At 44.9% G+C, this 26,463-nt stretch overlaps 1 protein-coding gene across 1 annotated transcript in view; it reads right to left on the bottom strand.

Moving 5' to 3' along the window:
- The window catches only part of cadm1a (cell adhesion molecule 1a), a gene marked incomplete at both ends in the record, with an annotated part of 848,087 nt that overhangs the window by 80,340 nt on the left and 741,284 nt on the right, over positions 1–26,463 (bottom strand). Inside the window, 2 exons of the mRNA XM_083642420.1 lie at positions 14,970–15,002; positions 25,364–25,456. Coding sequence (XP_083498546.1) covers positions 14,970–15,002; positions 25,364–25,456 — 126 coding nt within the window. The remainder of the gene's footprint in view (positions 1–14,969; positions 15,003–25,363; positions 25,457–26,463) is intronic.

The raw sequence follows: 26,463 nt of genomic DNA, 5'->3' as shown, positions 1-26,463 counted from the left end.
CAACTGTAGATTATTATAACAATGAATAGCCTACTTGCTATGCTGATATCGCTTATTGATGATGCACAGCCATCATGTCATTTTACTACAATAATCAGTGTTATCAAAGCTTATATACCGTGATCTGATGTCCCCTATACTTAAAGTGTAACTACCCCCCAAAACACTTTTTTTCAGCTTTTAACCAATATATATGACTTTTGGGGTGGTGTATGAAGGTTTCTGGTCAGAATTTCCACATTTGAGACCAAACTGTTACCATTGTACCATTTGTATCATTTTCAGCCGCAGAAGTTCCCTCTATGGCAATACATGGGCAAAAAAAAAAAATTTTTTTTTTTACACAGTGCACCTGAACGCAACATGCAAGATACCCGCTGAATAAGTGTCCAAATGTTCATGTCATTCTGGCCAATACTCCACTTCTGTTATAGCATTTCAGTCTGGAATATGGAATATCTTTCAATAATCTTTATGACTAAAAGGCTACATTGAATTAGAAATTTAAATAATTAACTCAATGGTTTTGGATTTATTTAGCTTCAAGACTGCATTTTTGTTCGTGTGACCCGCAACACAGGCTTTGATCATCCCGGGCCACTTACTGATACTTATGCTTAAATTAACCCACTCATATTCTGATTTATTTCAAGAAAAACATTTTGGCTAGTGGAAATTCTAATTGCCTGGTAACTTTAAAATCTAGCAGCCATATTGGCAGGTGATCAAAAAAGTTAATTTCAAGCCCTGAGAGCAGGTGGTGACATAGGAGTGAGTGAGAAAAGGATGAAATATTGGTGGTTAAGACTGAATAATGACATCACAACTGTTAATTTAAAATGAGTTATTCCTCTAAACGTGGCTTCAAATGCACCAAATTTTTCACGCTGGCGCCGTTCGGCCCTCAGCAAAACCTGGTAGCGAGGACATTTTTTGTGGCCCTCTCTATCATCAAAGTTACCCATCCATGGGTTACGGCATGACAATATTTGTTCGGCCCCCGGCAACAATCTGGGTTTCTCATGTGGCCCCCCATGAAAAATAATTGCCCAGCCCTGCTCTATGGGTTCAAACCTGCTTTTTTCTTGCCCTCAAAAATGCACAAAATGTGGTACAACCTGACGTCACGATGAACCAAAGACTATGGGATTTCAAGAACTCCCCTACTCCCCCTGTACCCTTTCCCGGCTCCTCACAACTCCAAGCCTATATCATAGTATTCCCATGATGTCACAAGCATTTTCCTACCAATATGGTGCTACAATACACACAGCTCATTGGCTGTTTGTGTCACTTGACCTGTTAATCACCTGTTAATTGATTACAATCGCCCGTTATTTTCCTACCAAGATGGCCATGTGGTGATGTACCAGAATACTATCAATAAAAGCCACTATAGTCATAAATATGGTAAAGGGTAAATGGCCTGCATTTATATAGCGCTTTTATCCAAAGCGCTTTACAATCAGTAGGTAGTCTACATTCACCCATTCATACACCGATGGCGGCAGGCTGCCACGCAGGGTGCCTACACACCATCGGGAGCAAGGAGAGTTAAGTGTCTTGCCCAAGGACACAACGACAGCAGCTGGGAGGGAGCGGGGATCGAGCCGCCAACCCTTGCGTCATTGGCCGACCCGCTCTACCTCCTGAGCTAAAGCCGCCCCCTTTTATAAATAAAAGGAAGGAAATGGCATTGTGTTGCTGTAAATCATTCCCAACCTTTTTCATATTAAGGAGCCCTAATTTAGTTCACATTGGGGCAATGGACCCCCATATGATGAGATTTGATCTCTCAGATGCAAATCCTGGAATCCTCTCAAGGACCACTGGTGGTCGCCGGACCCCACATTCAGAACCACTCAACCACTTCAATTGTGCAAAGAGAGACAGAAGAGAGGAGGAGGTGTGTGTGTGTGTGTGTGTGTGTGTGTGTGTGTGTGTGTGTGTGTGTGTGTGTGTGTGTGTGTGTGTGTGTGTGTGCATGTGTGTGTGTGTGTGCGTGTGTGTGTCAGTGGATGCTGATGATGGCAACTTGCAGAGATATGTGTGGCGCAGCAGTGAGTGTGTGTTGTTCGGACTATTTGTCAGTGAATGGATGCTGCTGCTGTATATTTGGACATGTTTCTGGTGTCCGCGGTGAGCCTCGTTAGTAAGGTCTGATTGCAACCCTGTTTGCCGGTGCTTGCCCTTTGATCTGCGTCTCAGTCCGTCTCTTTTATTTTTTTTCACTCTCGTTCTCCACTGCCTTGTCTGCTCACCATCTGCATTGAGCGCTCACCATCGGCTCGGAGTAATGTTGATAAGATAAGAGGAGGAGGGAGGGGGAGAATGTGTGTTTGTACTGTGGCCCAGCTGCAGGTCCGCTCTGGTCTCACGCTCGAAAGGAAAAGCAGAGGGTGACACGGCGCACTGCCCCTTTAGACAAGAATCACACACAAAAAAAAATGAAAAAATGAAAAACTGACTTCATAGCGTTCTAGAGGACAAGTTGGACAAGTTAATGTGTTTACCTCAATGCAGAAATCTCCCATTGTGATTACATTAGAGCGTGTTCAGAGCGGGGGGTTTGTCCTGACTATGCGGCCGGCGATAACCAGGCTCGCGTCACCAGGCTCTTTTAACGTAGTTACATGGGAGTTAATGGCAATAAAGTAGTTTGCCACTGAATGACCAAATTGATATAACTTTCAACCATTTTGAGCAACGCTGTTTCCAAACAGGCCACCAGCGTTGGCTAGTTGTTGATATTTATAAAGATTTTGTAGCTCTCATATAAGGTTTTTCTTGATGCGGTGGGCAAATTGTCATGGCGTCGCTTTCCGGTAAAAAATCCCTGTCTGAGCACAGCCAAAGATTATAGAGGAGACGATCTTCGCCTTAATTTCTTGGTTTTTCCCATAGGTTTTTTCAAATCAAGCAGCATGCCGTTTGGTCACATATCTGGGGGGGTAAGTCCCCATTTAAGTTTATGTGATTTCTTTGATATTTTCGCAACCAGATCACGTATTGAACGGCGTCATGAATAACGTTACTTGGCAGAGGGTCTGCGCTCGTACTGAGCGCATTTCCTTGTCAAATTGGTGAAAAACGTTTGCTTGTCGCAAAATAACGACTTACGACTCGTTTGACGAGTTACTTGAGGGAATGTAATTTGCTAACCTGTTGCTCTTGCGTTTGGCCAAGCTGGACGTGTCGGCTCCGTTCGCCTGCACACTTTTAAACATTGTTTACAGATGGGCTAAGTTGTGTCCGTGCGTGGGCTTCCCTTGTCAGCAACGTAACGTATGCAAAAATAATTCCATAATTCGATCTCTGTGCATGTACAGTCCAAGACAAGACCGCGTGTGGTCAGACTCAGAGCAGCCATGTTTGTTGTGCTGAGCTCGCTAGCTACAGCACTGAGTGAGAGAGGAGGGGGGAACGCCCACGGCTGAGTGAGAGCACTCGGCACTGCCAGCCAATATCGCCAGCTGCACACACACACACACACACACACACACACACACCAACTACCCCGCGGCGCTGTCACATACAGTACATGTAACGTTACTTTTTTTAAAGCACATAAATGATTTGAAACTCAGCGTAAATTAACGTTATGAAAATATTTATTAAACAAATTTCCATGACTTTTCCAAAACTTTGGGGGATTTTATTTTTTTCCTAAACTTTTCCATGACCTGGAAATTTATTTTAAATTTCCATGATTCTCCAGGTTTTTCCATGACCGTACGAACCCTGAGAGAAACTTCAATGAGCTTTTCCATGTAATAATAATAATAATAAACATGTGTTTTCTATAGCGTTTTTCAAGGACTCAAAGACGCTGTACAAAAAGAAACACTAAAGGGGCGGGGACGAAGTAAGTGCAACAGACAATGGGCAAACACGACACAGGCACACAGGGATAGGCAGGGGGGGCTAGGAGAAGGCAGAGGAGAAGAGATGGGTTTTGAGACGGGATTGGAAGACAGTGAGTGAGTCTGATTCTCTAATGTCCGGGGGGAGAGAGTTCCAGAGCTTGGCAGCTGCCCTGGAGAAGGCTCTGTCGCCGAAACTGCGGAGGTTGGATTTGGGGGTGGAGAGAAGGCCGGCAGAGGTGGATCGGAGGGAACGGGAGGGTTGGTAGGGGGAGAGGAGGTTGGTGAGATATGGGGGGGGGGGCAGTTGGTGGAGAGCTTTGTATGTGATGACGAGGATTTTGTAGGTGATCCGGGAGGAGATGGGAAGCCAGTGGAGTTGTTGAAGGACTGGGGTGATGTGGTGCCAGGATTTGGTGTGGGTGAGGAGACGGGCGGCTGCATTTTGGACCAGTTGGAGTCTATTGATGAGGGTGGTGTTGGTGCCATAGAGGAGTGAGTTGCAGTAGTCCAGACGGGAGGAGATGAAGGCGTGAATGAGTGTTTCAGCAGCAGGGTGTGAGAGGGAGGACCGGATCTTGGCGATGTTGCGGAGATGGTAGAAGGAGGTTTTGACAATATGGCGGATGTGGGGCTCAAGGGAGAGGGTGGGGTCAAAGATTACGCCAAGGTTGCGTGCCTGAGGAGATGGGGAAACGGTGGTGCAGTCGATGGTGAGTGAGGGGTTGTTGAGTTTGCTGAGGGTGGATTTGGAGCCGATGAGGAGTTCAGTTTTATTGCTGTTTAGTTGAAGGAAGTTGTGTTGCATCCAGACTTTTATTGCAGACAGGCAGGAGTTGATATGGGAGAGGGGTGGGTTCTGAGGGGATTTAGTGCTGAAGTAGATCTGGGTGTCGTCGGCGTAGCAGTGGAAGTTGAGGTTGAAGTGGCGGATGATCTTACCAAGGGGGAGGATGTGGATGAGGAAGAGGAGTGGGCCAGAAACGGAGCCTTGGGGGACACCGTGTGAGACTGTGGAGGGGGCGGAGGAGTGGATGTGGAGGGAGATGAAGTGGGAGCGGTTGGAGAGGTAGGATTGGAGCCACCTGAGTGCGGTGCCTCAAGTCTGGAAAGCAGGATGGCGTGGCTCACGGTATCGAAGGCTGCACTCAGGTCGAGGAGGATGAGGAAGGTGAGGGATCCAGTGTCGGCAGAGGTGAGGAGGTCGTTGAGGACTTTAAGGAGTGCAGTTTTTGTGGAGTGGAGTGGGCGGAAACCGGATTGGAGGGGTTCGAAGAGGTTATTGGAGTGCAGGTGAGTTTGGAGTTGTGTGGCGACAAGGCGTTCCAGGGTTTTGGAGAGGAAGGGAAGGTTGGAGATGGGCCGGTAGTGGTTGAGGGTGGAGGGGTCGAGACCAGGTTTCTTGAGGATTGGGGTGACAGAGGCGGTTTTGAAGGCAGAGGGGACAATACCATGGGACAGGGAGGAGTTGAAGAGATTGGTGAGGTAGGGGCAGAGGACCGGGAGGCATGATTTCAGCAGGGGGGTGGGGAGGGGGTCGAGGGAGCAGGTTGTGGGTTTCGATGAACTGATGAGTTTGGAGATCATTGAGGGGGTAACTGGAGTGAAGCAGCAGAGGCGGCGGTGTGGGGGAGGGGTAGGCAGGTCAAGAGGGATGGAGCGGAGAGGGACTGGAGTAGGGGCTGCTGGGTCAGACACGGGGGACAGTGATTGATGAATGGTGGTGATTTTGTCTGCAAAAAACTGAAGAAAAGAGTTGCATAGGTCAGGTGTGGAGGTAGGGAGGGCGTCGGTGAGGGGTTTGAGGAGGTTGTTGACGTGGAGAAGAGTGTTTTAGAGTTGTGGCTCGGGTCGTTGATGATGGAGGAGTAGTAGTTGATGACTGGCGGCAGTGAGGGATCCTTTATAGGTGGAGAGGTGGATTTTGAATGCTTGAAGATGGACGGTGAGTGGGGTTTTCTTGCAGAGATGTTCCAGTTGGCGGCCAGTTTGTTTCATGGTGCGGAGGTGGGGTGTGAACCAGGGGGCAGAGGAGTTGAAGGAGACGGTTTTGGTTTTGCAAGGCAGTCGAGGGAGGCAGACAGTGTGTCATTGAGAAAATTGGTGAGCTCATCAGGTGAGGTGGAGGCTGGGTGCAGGGTGAGAGCTGTGGTGAGTAGGTCGGAGAGTTGCAGGGGGTCGAGTGCTTTGGTGTTCCGGAATGTTATTTATCTGAGGGTTTGGGGGCGTGGGGAGGGGGATGAGACAGTGAACTGGATAGGGCTGCCACAAACGATTATTTTGATAGTCGACTAGTCACCGATTATTTTAACAATTAGTCGACTAATCGGATCATATCGCACAATTACTCAATCGCTCTGATTTAGCTATCATCAGCTTCTAAATTTAGCTTCAAGTTGTTTTAAGCATGTGCCAAATAAAAATAAAGACAATTAATGATGATAATTCACTCAAAAATAATATTTTCATGAACTTTAAAGTTTAGAGCATGTAGCAGCATATTTATTTCTGGCATCAATGTACTTGCATGTAATAAATGTAATATAGTGCAAATTGCAAAACTGCAAAATAGTACACATTGAAATTGAAAACATATAGTGCAATGAAATATGTACTATCCATTGAATGAATAATGCAAAATAAAATTAGGGCACTACTACGTGGCATGGAAATGGAACCAAAAACTATTCACTGCAACCAAAATATCAACAAAAATAAAAAAAAATCAGTCTTCTCAGTCATCAAACACATTTTTAAATGTCGTAAGTAGAGTGCAAACTGCGGAGTTAAATGAGGTTTCCAGTATTCCCGTCAGCAACACATGAGCTTAACGTTGCTATGAGATGACAACGTTACAGCAGGCTTTTAACGTTGATATCGTTAGCCAATAGCTAACGTTAGCAGCTAACGTTGCGGTTGCCAGTGAGCTAACAAGCTAATTAGCCTTCATCTGCATTCGCCACAACGTGCTTCCTTTTGAGATGCTCGTGCATCATACTCGTGCTGCCATGATAGGCGAGTTCAGCTTATTTAGCAGATTTTGCACTTCACATTATTGTGGGTGAAATGCTCCCACACTTTGGACGTAGTATGAGGACGGCTAGACATTTTTTCTGTGGAGAAGCACTGGGAGCTGCTTGTTTTTCCGGTCACGGTGATGTCACGTTTTCCCCAGATGATGGGTACTGCGCATGTCCATCAAAGACAGGACGGAGACGCCTGGATGCCAAGCCAGCCAGTGAGGACATCGCAGGCAGCAGCTTCGCGGAAACAAAACAAAAGTTTTTTTCTTTTTTTCAGCTCCAAAAAAAACATGCGATTACGTCGACTACCAAATTCGTCGGCGACGATCTAAATCGTCGACGTAGTCGCGACTAGTCGACTAATCGTGGCAGCCTTAGAACTGGATGAGAGTGTGTTCGGACAGAGGGAATGGAGTAGGGTGGATGTTGAGAACCGGTAGATTGGCAGAGCAGACAAGGTCGAGGTGTGGCCTTTGACATGGGTGGGGAAGGTGACGTGTTGGGTGAAGTTGAAGTTGTCAAGGAGAGAGGTGAGGTCGGATGCAGGTTTACAGGTGGGTGAGTCGATGTGGATGTTGAAATCGCCGAGGACGAGTAGACGGGAGGAGAGAGATGAGGCTATTGTGAGGACTTCGGTGAGGTCGGACAGGAATGATGGGTGAGCTTTGGGTGGACGGTAAATGAGTAGAACAGTGATGGAGCAGCAGGTTTTGAAAGCCAGGAGTTCGACAGATGAAACTGAGGGGAGGGTGAGTTCTGTTAACCGGTAGTTTTGATTGAAAATGACAGCCAGGCAGCCTCCACGGCGGGAGGGGCGGGGTTTGGAGATGTAACTGAAGCCAGGGGGAGATGCTTGGTTGAGGGAGAAGAAATCATTGGGTTGTTGCCAGCTTTCGGTGAGGAGGAGAAAGTCAAGTGAATTGTCAAGAATTAGTTCATGCAGGAGGGGGGCTTTGTTATTAAGTGACCGGGTGTTGAGAAGGGCGAAGGTGGGTGGATGGAAAGGTGGAGTAGTGGGGGCGCGGTGGAGAGGACGGAGGTTAGCCAGGTTGACAGAGCAGGGGGGGTGTAGTGGAGGGGGGGCGGTGGGAGCTTATGGTTTGGATGAAGGAGATAGTGGAGGAATGTGAATGACGGGAGTGTTTGGGGCCACGGTGGAGGTATCGGCGACGGCGGAGGATGCCAGCAGTGCGAGCAGTGATGAGGGCAGTGGGGGGTAGGGGTGTCAAAAATAATCGATTATAAGATGCATCGCGATGCGGACATGCACGATTCTGCATCGATTAACAAATATCAAAAATCGATTATTAACACGTTCACTGCCAATGACGTGTTTTTACGTCAAACAAAATCCAACCGTTCACTGCCAATGACGTGTTTTTACGTCCAAAAAATCGTTTTTTTTGTTTTTTGACGGTGGGACGTTGATCTAACCCTTTTACGTCTCCTATACCAGAATTGGAGGTATTGAATGTGTATAATCTATTTTACCGACCCACTGAGTGGCGACAGTGCTCTCCTGACTAGAGGAAGGCAAGCAAAAAGCAGCCATTCTCATGAAAATGGATTGGCGAAAACGCTTTCGTTTTCGCGCTGATTGCTGGCGGTGCGGGATTGCAAATTTGCATAATAGATTACGGGTGGAACACACTTTGAAACACGCAGCATAAATATGACCAGAATCGCAAAAGCTTCATCAAAGCTCTCAACCAAAACTCCAAGAAGCGAGCGAGTCCATCCAGACTTCCTCAAAGAGCGGCCGCGCAGACAGGCACAGCAGCAGCAAAGCAATGAGACTGGTGACGCGAGGTTACAGCAGCAGAAACGAGATTGTGACACGGCCGCTGCAGCCAAGAAGACACACACGGAGGGAGGAGTTGGAAGCAGAGGGGGGTTTCCTGCTGTTATGGAGGAAATTACTGTTCAAAACTATTGTTTAGATGTCTGACGTCTTACTGATGCCAAAAATGAATGGTTAAAGTGACTGTTCTATCGAATTTCACAAAAAGCCGTTTATCTCAGAATAATTTTTCTGACGCTGAAACCATGCTGTATTCAACTGCTAATGCTTACATAACTACTAACTCTACAAACTAACTCTTTTAGACAGAGAAAGAACACATTCTATTAGTTCTTTTGAGATATTGTGTGTTCACAAAATCTTAGCAGAAAAGAATCCTCGGGTCTTGAAAGATGAGCCAGAATCCTCAAAAAAAACCTCTGGCAGAACCTACCTACAGTAAAAAAAAAACGGCTGGCAGTGAATGTGTTAACACATTCACTGCCAGCCGTTTTGAACAGTAATTTCCTCCATAACAGCAGGAAACCCCCCTCTGCTTCCAACTCCTCCCTCCGTGGGCGTTCTCCTCCGCCCTCCTTGGCGGAGGAGCCAGGCAGCAGCAACTTGTTTGTCACAGACCCGCTGCCTGGCTCCTGCCTGGCAGTCTGGATGGGGCTCGCTGGATGGGTTTCGCTCGTTTCTTGGCGGTCCGGTTGAGAGCTCTGATGAAGCTCTTGCGATTCTGGGCTTATTTATGGTGCGTGTTTCAAAGTGTGCATCCAGTCTATTCTTGGAACCCCCCACCGTTGCCACCGCTGTGCATCAGCGCGAAAGTGAAAGCGTTTTCGCCATCCATTTTACTGTATGAGAAAGGCTTCCTCGCGCTTTTCCCTCCAGTTTTGGCTCGCCTCTTTCTACTGTGGAGAGACATGTCGCCACTCAGTGGGTCGGTAAAATAGATTATACACATTCAATACCTCCAATAGTGGTATAGGAGACGTAAAAGGGTTAGATCAACGTCCCACCGTCAAAAAAAAAAAATCTATTTTTTTGACGTAAAAACACGTCATTGGCAGTCAACCGTTGGATTTAGTTTGACGTAAAAACACGTCATTGGCAGTGAACGTGTTAAGATGCATCGCGATGCATCGTGATGCATCGTTTAATCGAATCGAATGGTTGACAGATTAATCGTAATCGAATCGAATCGTGAGGCCAGTGAAGATTCACAGCCCTAGTGGGGGGTAACCGGTAGTTATTGTTAAGAAGTAAAAGTTGATGGGAGGAGTAGTGGAGGTGGGGGGGGGGGGGGGGGGGCAGGTAGGGAGACCAGGGTGTACCATGCAGCAGAAGGGTTGGGTTAGCGGGGATAGAAAGGGTTAGTAATGTTAGTAGAAAGGAGAGAGGGTTTAGTAGGGGAGCCATAGGGACAGGCCCGGCTCCAGACCCAAGTTACAGAGGGGGCCTGCCCCTTGCTTGGGGGGGCCAAGCTACCCAAGGGGGGTCCGGGGAGATTCTCCCCCGGAAGAAGATTTTGTACATTTTAAAGTAAAATTCGTCAACCTGGTGCATTTGAGAGCAAAATGAAGAGGCTAAATCTGTGAAGAACTACACACATCTCTAATGTGTTGTGACTTTACAAATAATTAGGCCTAAACAATTAATATTAAGTGTATTTACACATTGTGCACAAATTGCATTCATTGTGACAAATTTACAATAGTTAATATCCAGCCAGAATCATTGCAAATGGATGTTCAAAGTAACAGTTAGCAATAGCATTCAGTTAATCAATGCCTAATGACAGCCAGATTCCATGTTAAACTTTAAAACAGAAAAACGGAAAAACGTTTTTAGCAAAAAAAAAAAAAAAAATTTGAATGGGGGGGCCAGTTTGTTGCCCGGCCCGGTCAGGCCCGCCCCTAACGCCGGGCCTGCATAGGGATAGATAAGTGAGTGAGTGGGATGTGACGTTAGCAGCAGTAGGAGTAAGGACGGGCGGGATAGGTGAGCTACTCACGGTACCGAGGGGAATTGGATGAGTGCAGCCAGGGGAAGATGAAGTCCAGAGGAAGGGGGAAATCCGGGAAAATGAGTGGTCCAGTAAAAATGAAAAATGAAGTAGAAGTCCGAGTGTGAGTAATCCAGAAAAATGTTAACGGGACAGAGCGAGCAGGGCAGCTCCAAGCAGGCCAGGTGTAGCGCTAGCCGGCGGCTAACAGGTGTTGTTGTTGGCTAGCGTTAGCCGGCTAGTAGGGGGCAGGGAGAGTGAGGTAGCGAAAGACACGAACAGGGGAAGACAGATAAAGAGAAAAAACAAACAAAAATCGACGGGGAAACAGAAGAAAGTAGGTGAAAAGCAAAGGAAGACAGACTGACAGAGGAGCGGCAGCCACAGACGGCGCCAGCAGTGCCCACCGACAGCAACAAACACACACACGCAACAGTGTGACGTCATAATTTCTGTGTGGCGCAACTTTCTGAGCCGTAAAAACATTGAACCATTGCTAAAAATGACCCGGGGTAATGTCAAAATCTCCACAGAGCCAATTTCCTATTCAATGCAAATGGAGACGTTCTGACATTGTGCATGGCTTTACTTTTCCACTAGCTTTGAGAGTAACATGCACACAATCTATCCAGCATCATAGGAACAGCATGTAAATTGTGGTCTAGGGTTGATTCTTGCTTTCAGTCAAAGAAAGCATTTCACAGGTCGAACATGATCTGGCAGCTGGCACAAAAATCACACAGGTCTGATATTCCAACGGCAAAACCATATTACACCAGGATCAGTCTTATGCTGTAGAAGAAGTGAGAGTATGTTAATATATTGAAATATTCACTATAACACCCGACCCTCCTGCTAATGTTCGTTCTCCAAATAGCATAATGCATGCATATTAATAAAATCCCATCTACATCAATCCAGTGTGAAAATCTCTTTATCTGATCTTCTTTGCCAATGTTCTCTTTCCTTTTCAAATACATTATGAATAGCAGGAAATTACAGAATATTCCAGGCTTTACAGTCACTCCAAATGATACATCACAGTTGCGGGCAGACGTTACTCTGCGTGGTTAGCGTTGCCTTTGTGACTTGCTGCTTGGAATTGGTGGTGAACTGATTGAACGCTCAATTATAGAACAGCTGCTGAAAACCCTGCTACATTTACCTTCACCGTAAAAAAGAAGATGTGAACAAAATGGAATAATTGCCCTTTTGATGTCAGCAATCTTGGCTCCAGCTCTGTGACTACAGGTTAGTGGTAACTAACTTCAGGCCAAACAGTAAAACTTCCAATAAATATAAATCTCATGTATGATGCATCCCCCGCAGTAAATTAAGATTAACATTTACAAACTGATAATCGGCCTGGGATAGACATAACAGCTGCGGCAACCGTTCAAGAACGCTCATAAATGTTGCAAACACATCTCACAAAGGGGAGCGTAAACCATCTACCCGTAGCTTGTAGTCTGGCTGATGCAAGGCGCCTACATAATTCAGTCAACAGCATTCACCAACAAGAGGGTGCCGAGCTGCTTAATGTCCCACCGTAATCTCCATGATTATATTAAACATTAACAATTATGCAAATGAGGCAATTAATTATGCAAATTATTATGTCAATTTGCAATATTTCTATGTTAAGAAACTTGTCGTCTTCAGGTAACACTTGCCTGGTATTAACGTGAACTCTGTGTATCTTTAAGCATTAAGGAGTTATAGTAGTTTTATGAAAATCTCAATATGGAAATGTAGGATGCAAGGTGTTCTGAAATCTAATAAGATTACCTCCACAGTCTCACTACCTACTCTTTACCTTCCTGTATTGTTCTTGAGTTTCTGTGTTCATAAGAATGTGTCTATACACACACAGACAAGACATCTCCAGGATGGTATACTGCCCTCCACCATGTACCAGGACAAGAAACGGTATAGCGCTTTATTTTCAGGGTCCGCAATTTCCTAGTAACTCCTAGAAAGGTACTAATTTCTCAGGTAATTTCCTGGAAAGAACCATGCAATTATATACAAAATTATAGGTAAAATAGTGAAAGAGGTGGTAAATGGACTGCATTTATGTAGCATGTTTCTCTACTGTTGTGCTCGTAGGAGCTGGTTTGGTTATGAAATATGATTATTAATCATTATGAATTATTAATATTCATAAATGTATGAGATTTGACAGAAAATGTTGTATTCTCTGTAGGATTAGGGGCACCAGTGTGGATAAGGCCACACACCTGTCTGAAGTCCAATTGTGGCTTATTTTAGACACCAAACCAAATGTCATATCAGTCTCATTTTGATAATAATGTACATTGTACAGTTATTTAATTGTTTATTGTGGATCCCCATTAGTGGTGTAGACTAATGGGGATCCACAATAAACAACTAATGAATCATCAACATGATTAACCAAATTGTGTTTTTTGACACGCTGATGCTGTAACCGCATTTTAGCCGGTCGAAAAGAGGGTGAAATTAGGTGTTAGACGTTCAGACCCGATATCACCCAGTTTTCAACTGGAAATCAACGTTCAAATCCTGGTTTGTGCTCACTGGGTTAGTTTGATAGTGTGTTACAGTGCTAACAATGTATCTGTTTTGTAGGCATCTATTGTTTTCGTGTACTGGTAATGTCATGTTCGTCTATCAACTGAGGGATCATTACAATTTGGTCCTCGTACACAACAAGAATGGGCTGTCTGGAGAGGCAGATGTCTCGCCGGTGCTATTTAAGTCAGCTAACCAGGTGAGCTATCGCCCCTGTTTAATGTGACAGCCTCTTACAGTATGTGTTACGGATCCAGTGTTTGCTAGAGAACTCCTAGACAATTAAGCCTGATGTTAATGTTACTGTTAAGTTCTAGAGAAGCACTGGGCGTGACACTTGTGTGAGCACAGGGGGTACGGTGGCGCAGTCGGTAGCGCTGTCGCCTCACAGTTAGAAGGTCCTGAGTTTGATTCTCGCCTGGGACACTGTGAGCGCTGTGGTTGTGTTCCCCCCCATATCTTCAGTGCCTACTGCCCATGCAGGTGGGTTATCTTGTCGTAAGGGCCTTTCTCTCTGTGTGGAGTTTGCATGTTCTCCCCGTACCCCCCAGGGGGTTCCTCCGTATATAACCCCCCACTAAAAACATGCAGAAGATCAGATCGTCATCGTCATCCGACCAGTGACGACAACATCCGAAGTTGGTCCCCGGGCGCTGTACGAGAAAGCGACCACTGCTCCTGGCCTGCCCCTCGGAGGAAAGGACATGCCTGGATGGGTTAAATGCAGAGGACACTTTTCACCGGCCACCGTCAGCATGAGTGTGTTGTGGCCGCATGCATGTATTGTGGTGTTCGTGTGACAATAAAAGACGGGCTTGTCCGTTACGAGAGTTTTTTTTTCCATCTGATGCTCTTGACATAGTAAATTGTAGCTTCGATGTGTAACTCTCACAAGTGCGATGCCAAAGAAGAGAGTGAGAAGCCCTTGAGAAGGTGGATAATGTTAATGCAGTGGTGGTTAGAATGTCAGGCTGGTTGTACCGAGTCTGGTCCGCGGCAATGACGACATCTGGAAAAACGACGTTGTGACACAAACGACATGATATAAACAAACTGCGGCGTGACTCTATTATGTGCCAGGTGCTCGCTGTTCTCCATAGACCAAAATCAATGCATCATTGTCACCAGGCACACAGCTGACATTCCCAGGGTAGGCAGCATGGTACAATAATGACACCAACAGTGGGCATGCTGCAGCGGCGAGATACAAGGAAAAGAAAAAAGAAGAGACTAGGGATGCACAATGACGTTGGCACGTCATCCGTATTGGCCAATAAAGGCTTAAAAATGAAATATCATCATCGCCCTGAAAGCAAAATTTCTGCCGATATGACAGGCCGATAAAATGACGCTTAAATGATGCTAACCCTAAGCAGGGAGAGCATCAGCCAAGCCTGTTTAAGTGCCGGTAGGATGAATCTTACAGTTTTGCTTGAAAGAAAATGTTACAAAAACAAATAAAAATATGGCATGTTTTACATAACCTAAGTTGAAGCAGTTTTCTTATTTTGCCCAGTGAATGTGTACATTTTGAAAAGTCTGCATCTGCCAGTGGGCCATCACGATAAGAGTAGCATAATAATGTTTGTGTGTGTGTGTGTGTGTGTGTGTGGGGGGGGGGGGGCGTATATATCGGTATCGGCAATCGGGCAAAAGAGTTGGAGAATATCGGCATATCAGATATTGACAATTGTGCATCCCTAGAGAAGCGACATAAGGAGGAAAGTAGAGATACCAACCATGTGCCGCGGGCTCTGTGCTGGGCGCAGTGTCTGAGCACACAAGGAGAGGAGATGGTGGCGTGGTGGAGGGAGGTGTGGAACAGGAAGAACGGCATGCAAATAAAAGGAGAAATGGGGGAGGAGGCAGGGAGGGAGTGGGGTGGGGCGGGGAAGGGGGAGGGGGGGGGGGGGGGGAGAAAACAAATGACACCCATAAGCAAGCATTCAGAAGACCAGAACATGACAAAAGACATCAGGCTTAAGGGAAATCAAAGGGAAACAAAGGCAGTACAGAGATAAACATAAGCACACTCGCACACATAATACAATACCACCACGCACGCCGGACAGTGCACTGAGAGGCGAGTGTGGCTACTGCTTGAAGAGATACCAAAGATAAACTATTGTCATATGTTGTGGGCAGCTTTGGCCTGGAAAAAAGACAGCCACTGTTGTCAACTCTTTTCCAAGGAAAGTAGTTATTGGCTGCTCAAAAAGTCACTAGATGATGTCATACGCTCATTTGCATATCCAATTTTGCATGCCATTGTGATATTAAGTGCTGACTCCGCCTGCCCGCCCGGCCCAGATTGGGCATATGCCGCTGTGTGTGTATCTGTGTGAAGCACTGACAGAGAAAGAGAGAAAGAGAGAGAAACCCTGGCAGCAGCCGTACCAATTTATTGGCAAATGCACTGGATTCAACACATTAACATCGCTTCCCATGATCAGAAAAAGTCGGCAGATTTGCCGCTAGTCACTTTTGAGAAATAAAGTTGCTCGGGGGTTGTGAAAAGTAGCTAAATATAGCGACAAAGTCACCAAGTTGGCAACACTGAAGACAGCCCGTCAAGAGAAAAATAATTGTGCAGCCTCCTCAAAGGCAACTGGACTAATACAACATGGTATGGCTGGGGGGAAACAGTTTTACAGTCTATTTACAAAGGGAACATTTTGTGCAGCAAGAACCGAAATAACATTTGTCACAAGTAATCAACCAACACTGAGACAGCTTTGTAACTCCTCGCCTTTCTAAAGTGAAACTTGGGTTCGACTTACAAAGGCGAAACGTTGAAGGACAAAACATTCACCAGCATGGTTTGTAGTAGGAGTAGTAGTAGTAAGGTTACTAGCAGCGGTAACAGTACCAATACTAGTAGCCATTGACTGTATATAATATGGGCAACTCATCTCCACTTCCTACCGCTATGCAAAAATGAAGCCAAAATATCCCATCGCTCTGCCGACTTGTGCTGGTGACATCACTTGGAGCCTGAGTCTGCGTGGTATGTCAGGCTGAGCCCCATCAGCTGTCCGGCTGTCTGATGGAGGTTTAAGAGAGGCTGTCGCAGCTGTCAATCACCCCTTTTTATATCATCAAATAACTATTTAAAAACAAACTTGTCCGAAAAATTGGCACTTGAACATACATCAGTGTAAACTACCTAAACTGACAGAAACCATCTCTGGGAAAAATGTATATTTGACGTGTACTTTGATGATATTTTTTTTTTTTTGTTTTGTTTGGCTCATGTTCTATCCGCTAACATGGAGGGGGCAGGACTTATGACGTATACTGGTGACCAGCCACAAGGGGGCGATCGAGATGTTTCTGCTTGACTTTTGGGGAGCTGTCATCATGACATCCATATTTTATACAGTCAATGGTAGTAGCAGTAGTGGTATAGACCCTTCTCACGGGGGCCATTTTGTGCCGAAAAGGCAGGTTAAACACAGGTGCAAGCAAAACACTAATGAGGGTTTCCAACTTCCATGATCAACCCTCATTAGTGTTCTGCTTGCACCTGTGTTTGCCCTGCCTTTTCGGCACAAAATGGCCCCCGTGAGAAGGGTCTATTGATAAAGAAAAAAAAAACATTTAAGGCAAAGTAATGGGAGAAGGGTGGATTACACTGACATGGTAGAAACCAATAGAGAACCATAGTGGGCCCTATACTGTGTCCAAAGAATGGCCACAACAGATGCAGCAGAATGCCAGAGGAGTCCTTATACCTGAGAGCATCTGCTGATGGCTTACGTGTCAAATGATAAGCAAGGCACCAATTTCTGGAGTTGCAGTTTGTTGGCCACCTAATCTGGAATTGCTACAGTGTAACTGGGTACTTAGGCGTAAAAGCATCATGCTTACATAAGTGAGAGTGCAGACTTCTGCAATCTACCCTACTGTAGTCAATCTACCAGGGGCGGCCGGCCACTAGAGGGTGCCAGGGCGCCGTCCCACCTACCCACATGAAGGAGGGGAAAATAAAAGGTTATACTGTATATATATACGGTATATATATATATATATATATATTGTTTTTATGAGCACACAAACACACACACAAACAAACAAACCGTGGCTACTGGCTAGCAGGCCTCGCTAGCACGCTAAAGTTTTCTTTTGTTCTCAACAAGAGATGGTTGTGATGGGGGTATGCTAGCAGTAAATACAGAGGTGGGTAGTTTACCCACCTTGTTTCCCCTCATTGATTGTTACAGTTCATCTGAAAATAGGTGAGTAATCTATAGGCATATGATGTCCTGTTTTCTTTTCTTTTTTATTGTTCTTCAGCATGGTATACAGAGCATCTGATACATCATTACTATTATTTTCTTGTGTCATACATATTGTTATACCATTCATACATAAATACATACCATCATACCCCTGCGTTCCCCTCCCCACTCCCCCCTCTCTCTCTCAATTCCCATGTATGTTTATTGACATTTGTATTTAGTACCACACATTTCTTTATGCTCTTCTCCATACCTCTACTTATTGATAAGAAGTGTCGGCGAGGGACAATCGCTCACAAGAGACCCGCCATTTTGGAGACACCCATGGCGATGACACCACGCCAAAGAGGCTATTTTCGGGCCAAAATGGCAGCAGCGCTGTTCTAAAAGTCGCTTCTTTCTTCAATATTCTTTGTTACTCTTCGACTAGTACACACGTTAAAACCCTAAAACAGAAACAAAATGTAACGTTAGGGCTCATGATTATACAAACTCACCAAGGAGTAAAAGCCACAAAGTGCTTCACTGCACTGCACACATCAGTAACTCCCATAACGTTGTTTGTGTTCTGCACGATGTTGTCAGATGAAGTTGCCTGGACCGCACTCGCAGATAAAGTTTAAAGAATCTTACTTAATCCAACAAGATCATCTCACGGATAACACTAACGTTACAGTTGGCATTCCTTGGGAATTCTGCGCGTCCTCCATGTTGTGTCAGGAATGTAAACAAAAGCCGAATAGCCAATCGAAACTCTGTATGCAAATACAAGAGTGTTGTTCTCCTTGCTTCAAGCACTAAAACAACTCGAGTTTTATTTAACCAGATTAACGTATGTAATGACCCCAAAATGTCTTCATTTTATATGGAATGGATAGTTCAAATAAGCTATGGTGTAGTATTGTAAAAAAAGAAATAGAAATAGACTTTAGATCCCCCTAGTGGAAAACGGAAACACTCGAGTTGCGGTCCCTACCGACAGGAAGTGTCACAAATGTGGCCCATCAGGAAATGTGGCTAAGTGTTGAGCAAAGCAGCGCTGCATCAAACGTGTCCAGAGAAACCCATTAACACAATAAATGCTCTGAAATCAATCTAAAACAGCATAAGCCACTTCTGAAACACGTGGTCGACTGTTGTCAGAGAATCTTTCTTTCAGGACGATTGACGTATTCTAACGTGGACGTAAGCTTTGCATTTCCTCGGCCTTGTCTCTTCACAGAGACCCGAGCAGGCGGGTGGTAAGCTGTCGACTCTTAGACAGCTGCTTCAGAGATGATAAATAATAATTAATAATTGATTGCATTGATTGCGCTCAACTCATCCACCACCCATGTGTCGCACGACTCGCACCCACCTGGGTGATGCACGGCAGTCAGTTTGCACCAGAACGCTCACCACACATCAGCTATCATGGTGGAGAGTTGAGGACTGAATGTGCTAATTAAGTAACGAGGGATGAGGTGGATATGATTGAAGGAAGGCCTGTGTGGGAATTTAGCCAGGGCACCGGGGTTACACCCCTCTTGCGATAAGTGCAGATGGGATCTTTAATGACCACAGAGAGTCAGGACCTTGGTTTAACATCTCATCCGAAAGACGGTTGCTCACTCATAGTCCCTGTCTCTGACCTTGGGCATTGTAGATATTAGTCATGAGACCAGAGGGAAGAGCACATCCTACCTCCTACCACTTCCAAAACCAGATGCATGGTCCCCCACAGACCTGCTTAGCCTCCCCAGGCAAGCCAGTGATGTAACACAGGAGCCACTGGCACTGATGGAACACTTCACTCTCCAGGGAGCAGTATGCCAAATACCTCACCTAGGGTCTGCCCTTCCATGACAGGCCACCAGAGGCTGGTGGAACAGGAAGCCATCTCAGAAGGTGAGAGCAGATCAAGTCGGTCTTGGCATGATGGAGGCCCCTGAGAGCTAGTGCTCCACCAGGCCTTTTTAGTTGAGCGGCTTTGTAGTCTGTACTAAGTAATGCCACAGGCCGCTGATTCACTTGGCAATTGCACAGCATAATGGGGTGAGGTGCAACTCAGTAAAAACACTGCTGCGACTTCAGCATGCTCTTCCCAATTGATTTTGACATTTAAAAAAAAAAGTATGTGGGGGTGATTGCTGCAGCTTAGCTTGCTGCTATTCCTACACAGGCTTCTTCTCTTTTGCAAACTCTTTCTCTATTGGATGTGATTGGTCAGGGTCACGTCTGGCAAGCTTGTAAGCAAAGTGATAAAAAAAAAGGGTTCAAGGACTGTTTGGAAAACAAGTAAAAGAAGGAAATCACACCACCGGGGAGGTTTTGCTTTTCACTTGATGTGACATTTTATCGTCGAACAGTGCAGCTCCCTCTGTTTGAGACCTTCAAAATTATCTTTTAAAAATGCCTGGCCTATAAAGCCCCACAGGGACAGCCCAGGGCGAGATGTGGGAGCTGGCCTGTCGACAGAAATGCATTGGTGTTCATCGGCATCAAAATGCACAATAAAGCATCTGTCTCAGTCATCAGAAAGGCAGCGTGGCCTGCTAACCCCCATTATACCGTGGGTGGCAGCTGTGTGGGGACATACAGAGCGTCTCCTGGTGAGCTATTGCCTGTCCATTTCCAGCGCTCTCCTCCCCCTCATCCTCCATCTCCAACCTCACAGGTCAACCGAGGCGTTGTCGGTGTCCTTGCTGACATCAGCAGCTGACATCAGCAGACAACGACGGGGGCACATCAGCTCTCTGACTAATCGCCACGCTTCTTCCCAAAAGCCTTTTGGTGACCGACCGGCATGCAGTCCGGCTCAACATGCACAGATATCCATCATAATTATATTGGCCCGAAATGCATCGGGCTGTCCACTGTGCTATCTGACTTTTACCTTATCGATATCAGTAACCTCCACTCATATCAGAGCATAATTATATTGGACAGTGTCCACCACATTTTTATAGTAAGCCATACTGTAGCAACAATTAGGATCATTACAAACTTAAAACGCCGCTCACAGATGTACAGATGATTACGCTTAAAATATCTGATTATTTTATTATTTATTTATTTACCAGTTTAACCAAAGTAACTGGAATTTGTCTTATCGGATACAGTATGCCACCTCAACATAGATTAAGCTACTGTAAGTATTACAAGTCCTGAACTCTTATTTGACCCAAAAATTCGGAATAATAAACCAACAAACTACAAAAAGGAGCCATGAATGCAAGGTGTCTCACCAATAGCTGTTTTCAGGTGGATTTTACTTTCAAATATGACTGCAAATCACCACTCAGGAAATCCCTCATAATGTTATTTTCTATGATTCTAAGACAATGTGTTGGGCCGTGGTTCTGTGTTCACATGACACTGAACACAACAAATTCCCATAGATGCTCTCTTAGGACCGCGTGTCACATGGCTGCTGTCATTGCTGACCTTAATTGAATCAGCTATAGCCGGTTGGCTCTGATTCTGAAATGACAAGGACTCAAACTGGGCAAAGGGAAGGAAAATGCCTCTCTGGCATAGCATGTGCATGTGTTAGTGGCGAGGCGATGGGAGTAATGTGCGATGGGGTGGGGGGCGTATCTAAATCTGTTAAATTCTTAAATCACTTAACCAGATGGTGTTTATGCAGTTTAAGCGCCTGACAAGAGCATTTGATATTTGTTTCACATTCTCTCTCTTCCCTTTCCTGTGTTGTCGTCTTGTCTGTAGCGGGGGTTAAATGAATTGGTTGTCAGCCCTGCTAATGGCCTTTCATCAATTAAAGGTGATGGTGGCCTGCTGCTTTGTTTTATTTGGAGAATGTACAACGTTAATTATCCACAGACTGTATCAAAATATGAAACGTTTATTATCCACAGTGTTAGAGAGTTCCTTACGGGGTTGAAAGGCCCAGACTCTCTCGGGGGTTTGCGGGTTCAGAGAACCCACCTGCTTGTTTGTAGGTATGAACCTAACTCATCTATTGTCGCTTGCCTTGTCACGGCATGTTCGCTAGAACATGGTTGCGGCCCAACCTTCCCTCCTGCCTTAGACCGTAGAGCATATCTGGCTATCTCATCTAGGCCCAGGTGCTCTAGACCAGGGGTTCCCAACCTTTTTTGTGCCAAGGACCGGTAGATACAAGGAAAAAAAAGTTGCGGACAGGTTGTCAATTTGAATGGTTTTAGTTAGATATATATTTACTCACCAGGTGGCGACAAAGGGTAAATAACAGCCTTTTGTGTTGTACTGTATGTAGCCTACAGTATTTATGTTTTTGTTTCAACTACAAACATAAATAAACGTCAACTTGAAACTATGTTTCAACTACCACACACAGCCTATAATATTATAGCCTATGTTTATAAAAAAAAAACTGGCTTGCGGCCCGGTACCAAATGCGTTGTGTGGTTGGGGACCCCTGCTCTAGACCATTGGTTCCCACCGGTGGTCCGCCAGAGAATTGCCAAAAAATATTTAAAAAAATAATTTTTACAGGAAACCGTTTATACATACAAAGAAAAAAAACATCACATATAGGAGTATGTTAGGAGTATATTAGGAGTAGCTGGATTGGACCGATTTTCAGAAATATCGCGATATTTGGGAAATTTTGAACATTTACTTTCAGAGGCTCCAGCAGGCTCAGTTTTAAAGCCAGAGACTGTAAGTGGGCTGTTTCAACCTACAGTATCAGGGCACTGCAAAAAGGTGCCATTTTGCTTGATCAGGTGCATCGGAGTTTAAGCTCCGTTCTCGTGGGACTACTATTATCTGTTGACGTCGAGGCATTGGCAATAATTGCAGAGATTAACAGTTATTCTAATTCAAACCTGCTGGGTCTGTAATGTGTCAAGTAATAGTTCCATACTGTACTTTTGGGAGTCCCAAATTGGGACGACAGAGAGGTCCCATGTGAATTCTCAGTCATTTTAGTCATCTGTTTTTGTCATGTGATCCCCTGCCCCCCATCTTATTCCATCTAGACCAGCGGTTCTCAACATGAGGTCACCACCAGGGGTCATCGAGGGCATTCCAGGGGGTCAGCAAATTGATGAAGTTACGTTTCATACTTCAATTTACAAGCAGTTAGGGAATGTTAAGAATGACTATTTTAATCATAGTTTGTTACCTCTACCTACAATACAGATAGTCATGGAATTTTGGACAAATCATAGTGTATCTAACATGAAAAATATTCTCAGATCAGACAAAATCTCATCTGTGTGCTAAGGGGCTGTTCACATAATAGTGTTTTTATTCCCCACCTGCCAGCACCCTTTTCATACATGCAAAGTGGCGGTAAGGCACACAAAAACGCTGCAGCCGGATTTTTTTAATTTTCATCAGTGGAGCACTTTCAAAAGTTGAGAAATGTTCAACTTTTCAGAAAAGCGCCCGGTAACCTGAACCGCTTTTTCCAGCCAGCCAAACGCGATCACAGAGACGCTGGCCGTTTACCAAAGTGCCGGTGGCGAAATAGAACATTGTAATCAGTGAATTTACGTTACGGTAACAGCGATCATGTATTGGAAATATCTGGTAAGCCGTCGCTTGTTCAACAACACTGTATTGTCCGCAAGAAGAGCTAACCAGCACATTAGAAATATTATTTACTTACACACCAACCCTGTTGTTCTCGGGCAGAGCTTTAGAAATTAGCGTCACCATTTTGCAAATCACAAGAGATCTCAGGCTAAATGAATCAGAATAGGTGTAATCAGAAGGGGCCTTTGCAGGCTCCAGACTGAGCCATCAATCAGCCTGCATATAGTTAGCTATTCTCTTTAATCAAGCACAATGCCTGTGATTTCTCCCGGCTCCAGAGATTTATTCCAATTGAGCAGTCGATTATCAGACAGCCTTTGATTGCATTTCCACCTCGTGCTAATTCTTAGACTTGAGGCGCAAAGTGATGTTTTTCTATCTGCCATCCCCATCCCTTTGGAGATTTAGTCTCTCAAAAGCCCCAAGTCCTGCTTCTGAAAGAGTGAGATAAAAATGTGTGTTTTTTTTTTTTATCCCTAATTTGGAGACACTTGTACAATAAGTCACGCTCTGTCATTGTTTACACCCCCCCCACTCCCCCTGAGTATGATCTATAATGACGTGTTTAAAATACAATAAAAATCTTATGTCAATATTGCAATGGGTGAGCGTTACAAAACAATAATAATCAGACTAGTGGTATTATCAGAGTGAATGCATTAGCGATGCTTCATCTCATACAGCCTTGGCACGTCAACGTCTGACCTAAATTATTCCTCCATGTTAATAAAGTTGAAGTCACAGAGCTTTGTCACATTGCTATTTAAGATTTGTCATGAATATATTTCTGGTGTGTGTGTGTGTGTGTGTGGGGGGGGGGGGGGCAGGGGAAGCTGCAGTTGTCTGAATGAGAAATGGGGAGGCCAATGGGAATACGATACGAGAAGAAAACGTTTTTTTTTCTTTGTATGTATATGAAAATATGAGCATCATTATCAGTCATTCTGGAAACAGACCAGTTGCATTTGAATGATCTTTTTTCGTCAGGAAGGTTCCTAACTGAGTGAAATGACCCAGAAGTATCAGTGGCAGCCATGATAAGAGCTGTTTGAAATCTCTAAATGCTAAGGAGAGGAGCTTCAATGCTTCCAGACTCATTTAGCACAGGATATACTGACTGGACCATCCTTTACAAAGGGATAGCCAATAATGTCGTCCCACAATTCCCTGTGGCAGCAAGGCGACGCACCATCGCCATTTACCAAAACTGATGAAAACAAATGATCAACATGATGGGATGCAGATGGAAGTTAGCCCTTGTTCACACAGGACGCCGAACGTAAGCAGAGCTGAAGCTTGAAGCAGGCACAACGTACCACTCACAGTACGCCTTACCGTTCACACAAGACGCCTTGTCTTTTCCTCTCAGCGTCTACTCTCGCGCCTTGAAGCCGCCCACAACTCCCATTGACTTCATGCCTACGGCGGCGCGGCTTCACGCTTGGAAATTCGGCGTCAATCCTGAAAAATCGCTTCGGCGTGAACGTGGCTTCGGCACGGCGTCAGCGTGACACGCGCGCGGGTGGTGTGAACGGCTTCGCCTGTTAACAAGGACGCCTAAATGAAACTTGTGGGTGCAGCGTAGGTACAGCTTCGGTTGAGCATTGCTTCGGCGTCCTGTGTGAACGGGGGCTTAGCGTTGCTTATTAAGCTAACGTGCGAATGTGCTTATATGTTTTGAACAACTTTCAACAATATACCCATAGGCATTTGTCGGGGTTTTGAAAACGGTGGAATCAATAAGGTGAACCTGCGCATACGTGACAAGCATGCAAATGTGACATGGGGGGGGGGCAATGTTACATGAAGATGGCGGGGTATGTGGCTATTCAAGGCTGGAATAAAGGAACGCAGACACACTAGGGATGCACGATGATATAAAATGTAATATCAGCATCGGCCCGAAGCGAACATTTCTGCCAATATGACAGGCGATATCATCCCAGCCAGTTTAAGTAGGTTGAATCTTACTGTTTGGGGGGGAAATGAAAAATATACTACTATCAATACAAATATGGCCTGTTTTATATAACCTAAGTTGAAGTAATCCTTATTTTGCCCAGTGAATGTGTACATTTTGAAAAGCATTGTATTTATGTCTGCATCTGCCAGTGGGCGATCACAATAAGAGTAGGCATAATAATGTGTGAATTCCACTACAGGAGAGCCTTGATGTTCTCTGAAATTAGGTGGGGGTGAAATGCATGCATATATCGGTATCGGCAAATGGACAAAAGAGTTGGAAAATACCGGCATATCGGATATCGGCAAAAAGAAAAAAGAAAAAATACGATATCGTGCATCCCTAGCACACACACACACACACACACACACACACACACACAAGTAGCGGGGCGATACTGTACCTTGCGTGGCTTCAGGGTAGGAGATGGTAGTGGTGGTGATGGTGGTAGTGGTGGTGGTGGCTGTGGTGGGTATAGGGGTAGTGGTGGGAGCATCTGGGTGAGAAGACATACACGACACACACACACACAGACAGGGCAAAAACAAATGAGTATAAAAGCCATGAAGATAACGGAAGGGCTACGATGGAGGGAAGAGGCGGCTGTGATGGTATCGCTGTGTGATATATGACCCACAACGGATACTTAATGTGTGTCTCTAGCAGACATGAGAAGTAACGAAGTACAAATACATTAGTAATAACATACTTACTGTACGTGAGTAGAATTTTCAGGTATCAGTACTTTACTGAATATTTATTTTTCTGATTTTTTTTAACTTTTTTTTATCCCCTACATTTTCACACATATCTGTACTTTCTACCCCTTACATTTTTAAAACAGGCTTGTTACTTTAGTTTTAATGCATGACAGACAAATACAATGTAAGGTTTGTCTGACTCTCTCGTCTCGTGCTCTCCAGCTTTCATGCTACTACCGCTTCCTCTCTTCATGCATGGTCTATCTAACTCAACCACTCTCTCTCTCTCTCTCTCTCTCTCTCTCTCTCTCTCTCTCTCTCTCTCTCTCTCTCTCTCTCTCTCTCTCAGATCAAATCAATGATGTAATGTAAGGAGAGAGAATGAGTATGTCATTGTAAGGATTTTAATGATAATTGAACTTATTTTTGAGGAAAAACCATATCAGAGACACATTATTAATCCAAGTAGAGTTTTTTTTTATACATCTTAAAATATGTTTAGAGGGAATCTTCTTTTAAGTCTTCGTAGTATAATATGATGTGAGGTTCAGTTCGCTTTGCAGAGAGACAGCAGTAGAAATGTCCTTCAGAGGGCTACTTTTTTACTTTTATACTTTTGAGTACATTTCACAGCCTGTACTTTTTTACTTTTACTTGAAGAAATAAAGAAATAAGTTGAATCAGTACTTCTACTTTTACTTTTTTTTTTTTTTTTTTTTACGTATCTGTACTTCTCCATTAGTCATTTTTTTTGTACTTTTGCTATCTCTGGCTGTGTGATATATGACTGCCAGCTGATGCC

Source organism: Poromitra crassiceps, assembly GCF_964638095.1.
Source record: "Poromitra crassiceps genome assembly, chromosome: 1".
Taxonomy (NCBI): domain Eukaryota; kingdom Metazoa; phylum Chordata; class Actinopteri; order Beryciformes; family Melamphaidae; genus Poromitra; species Poromitra crassiceps.
This window is presented reverse-complemented; position numbering and strand designations above follow the sequence as displayed.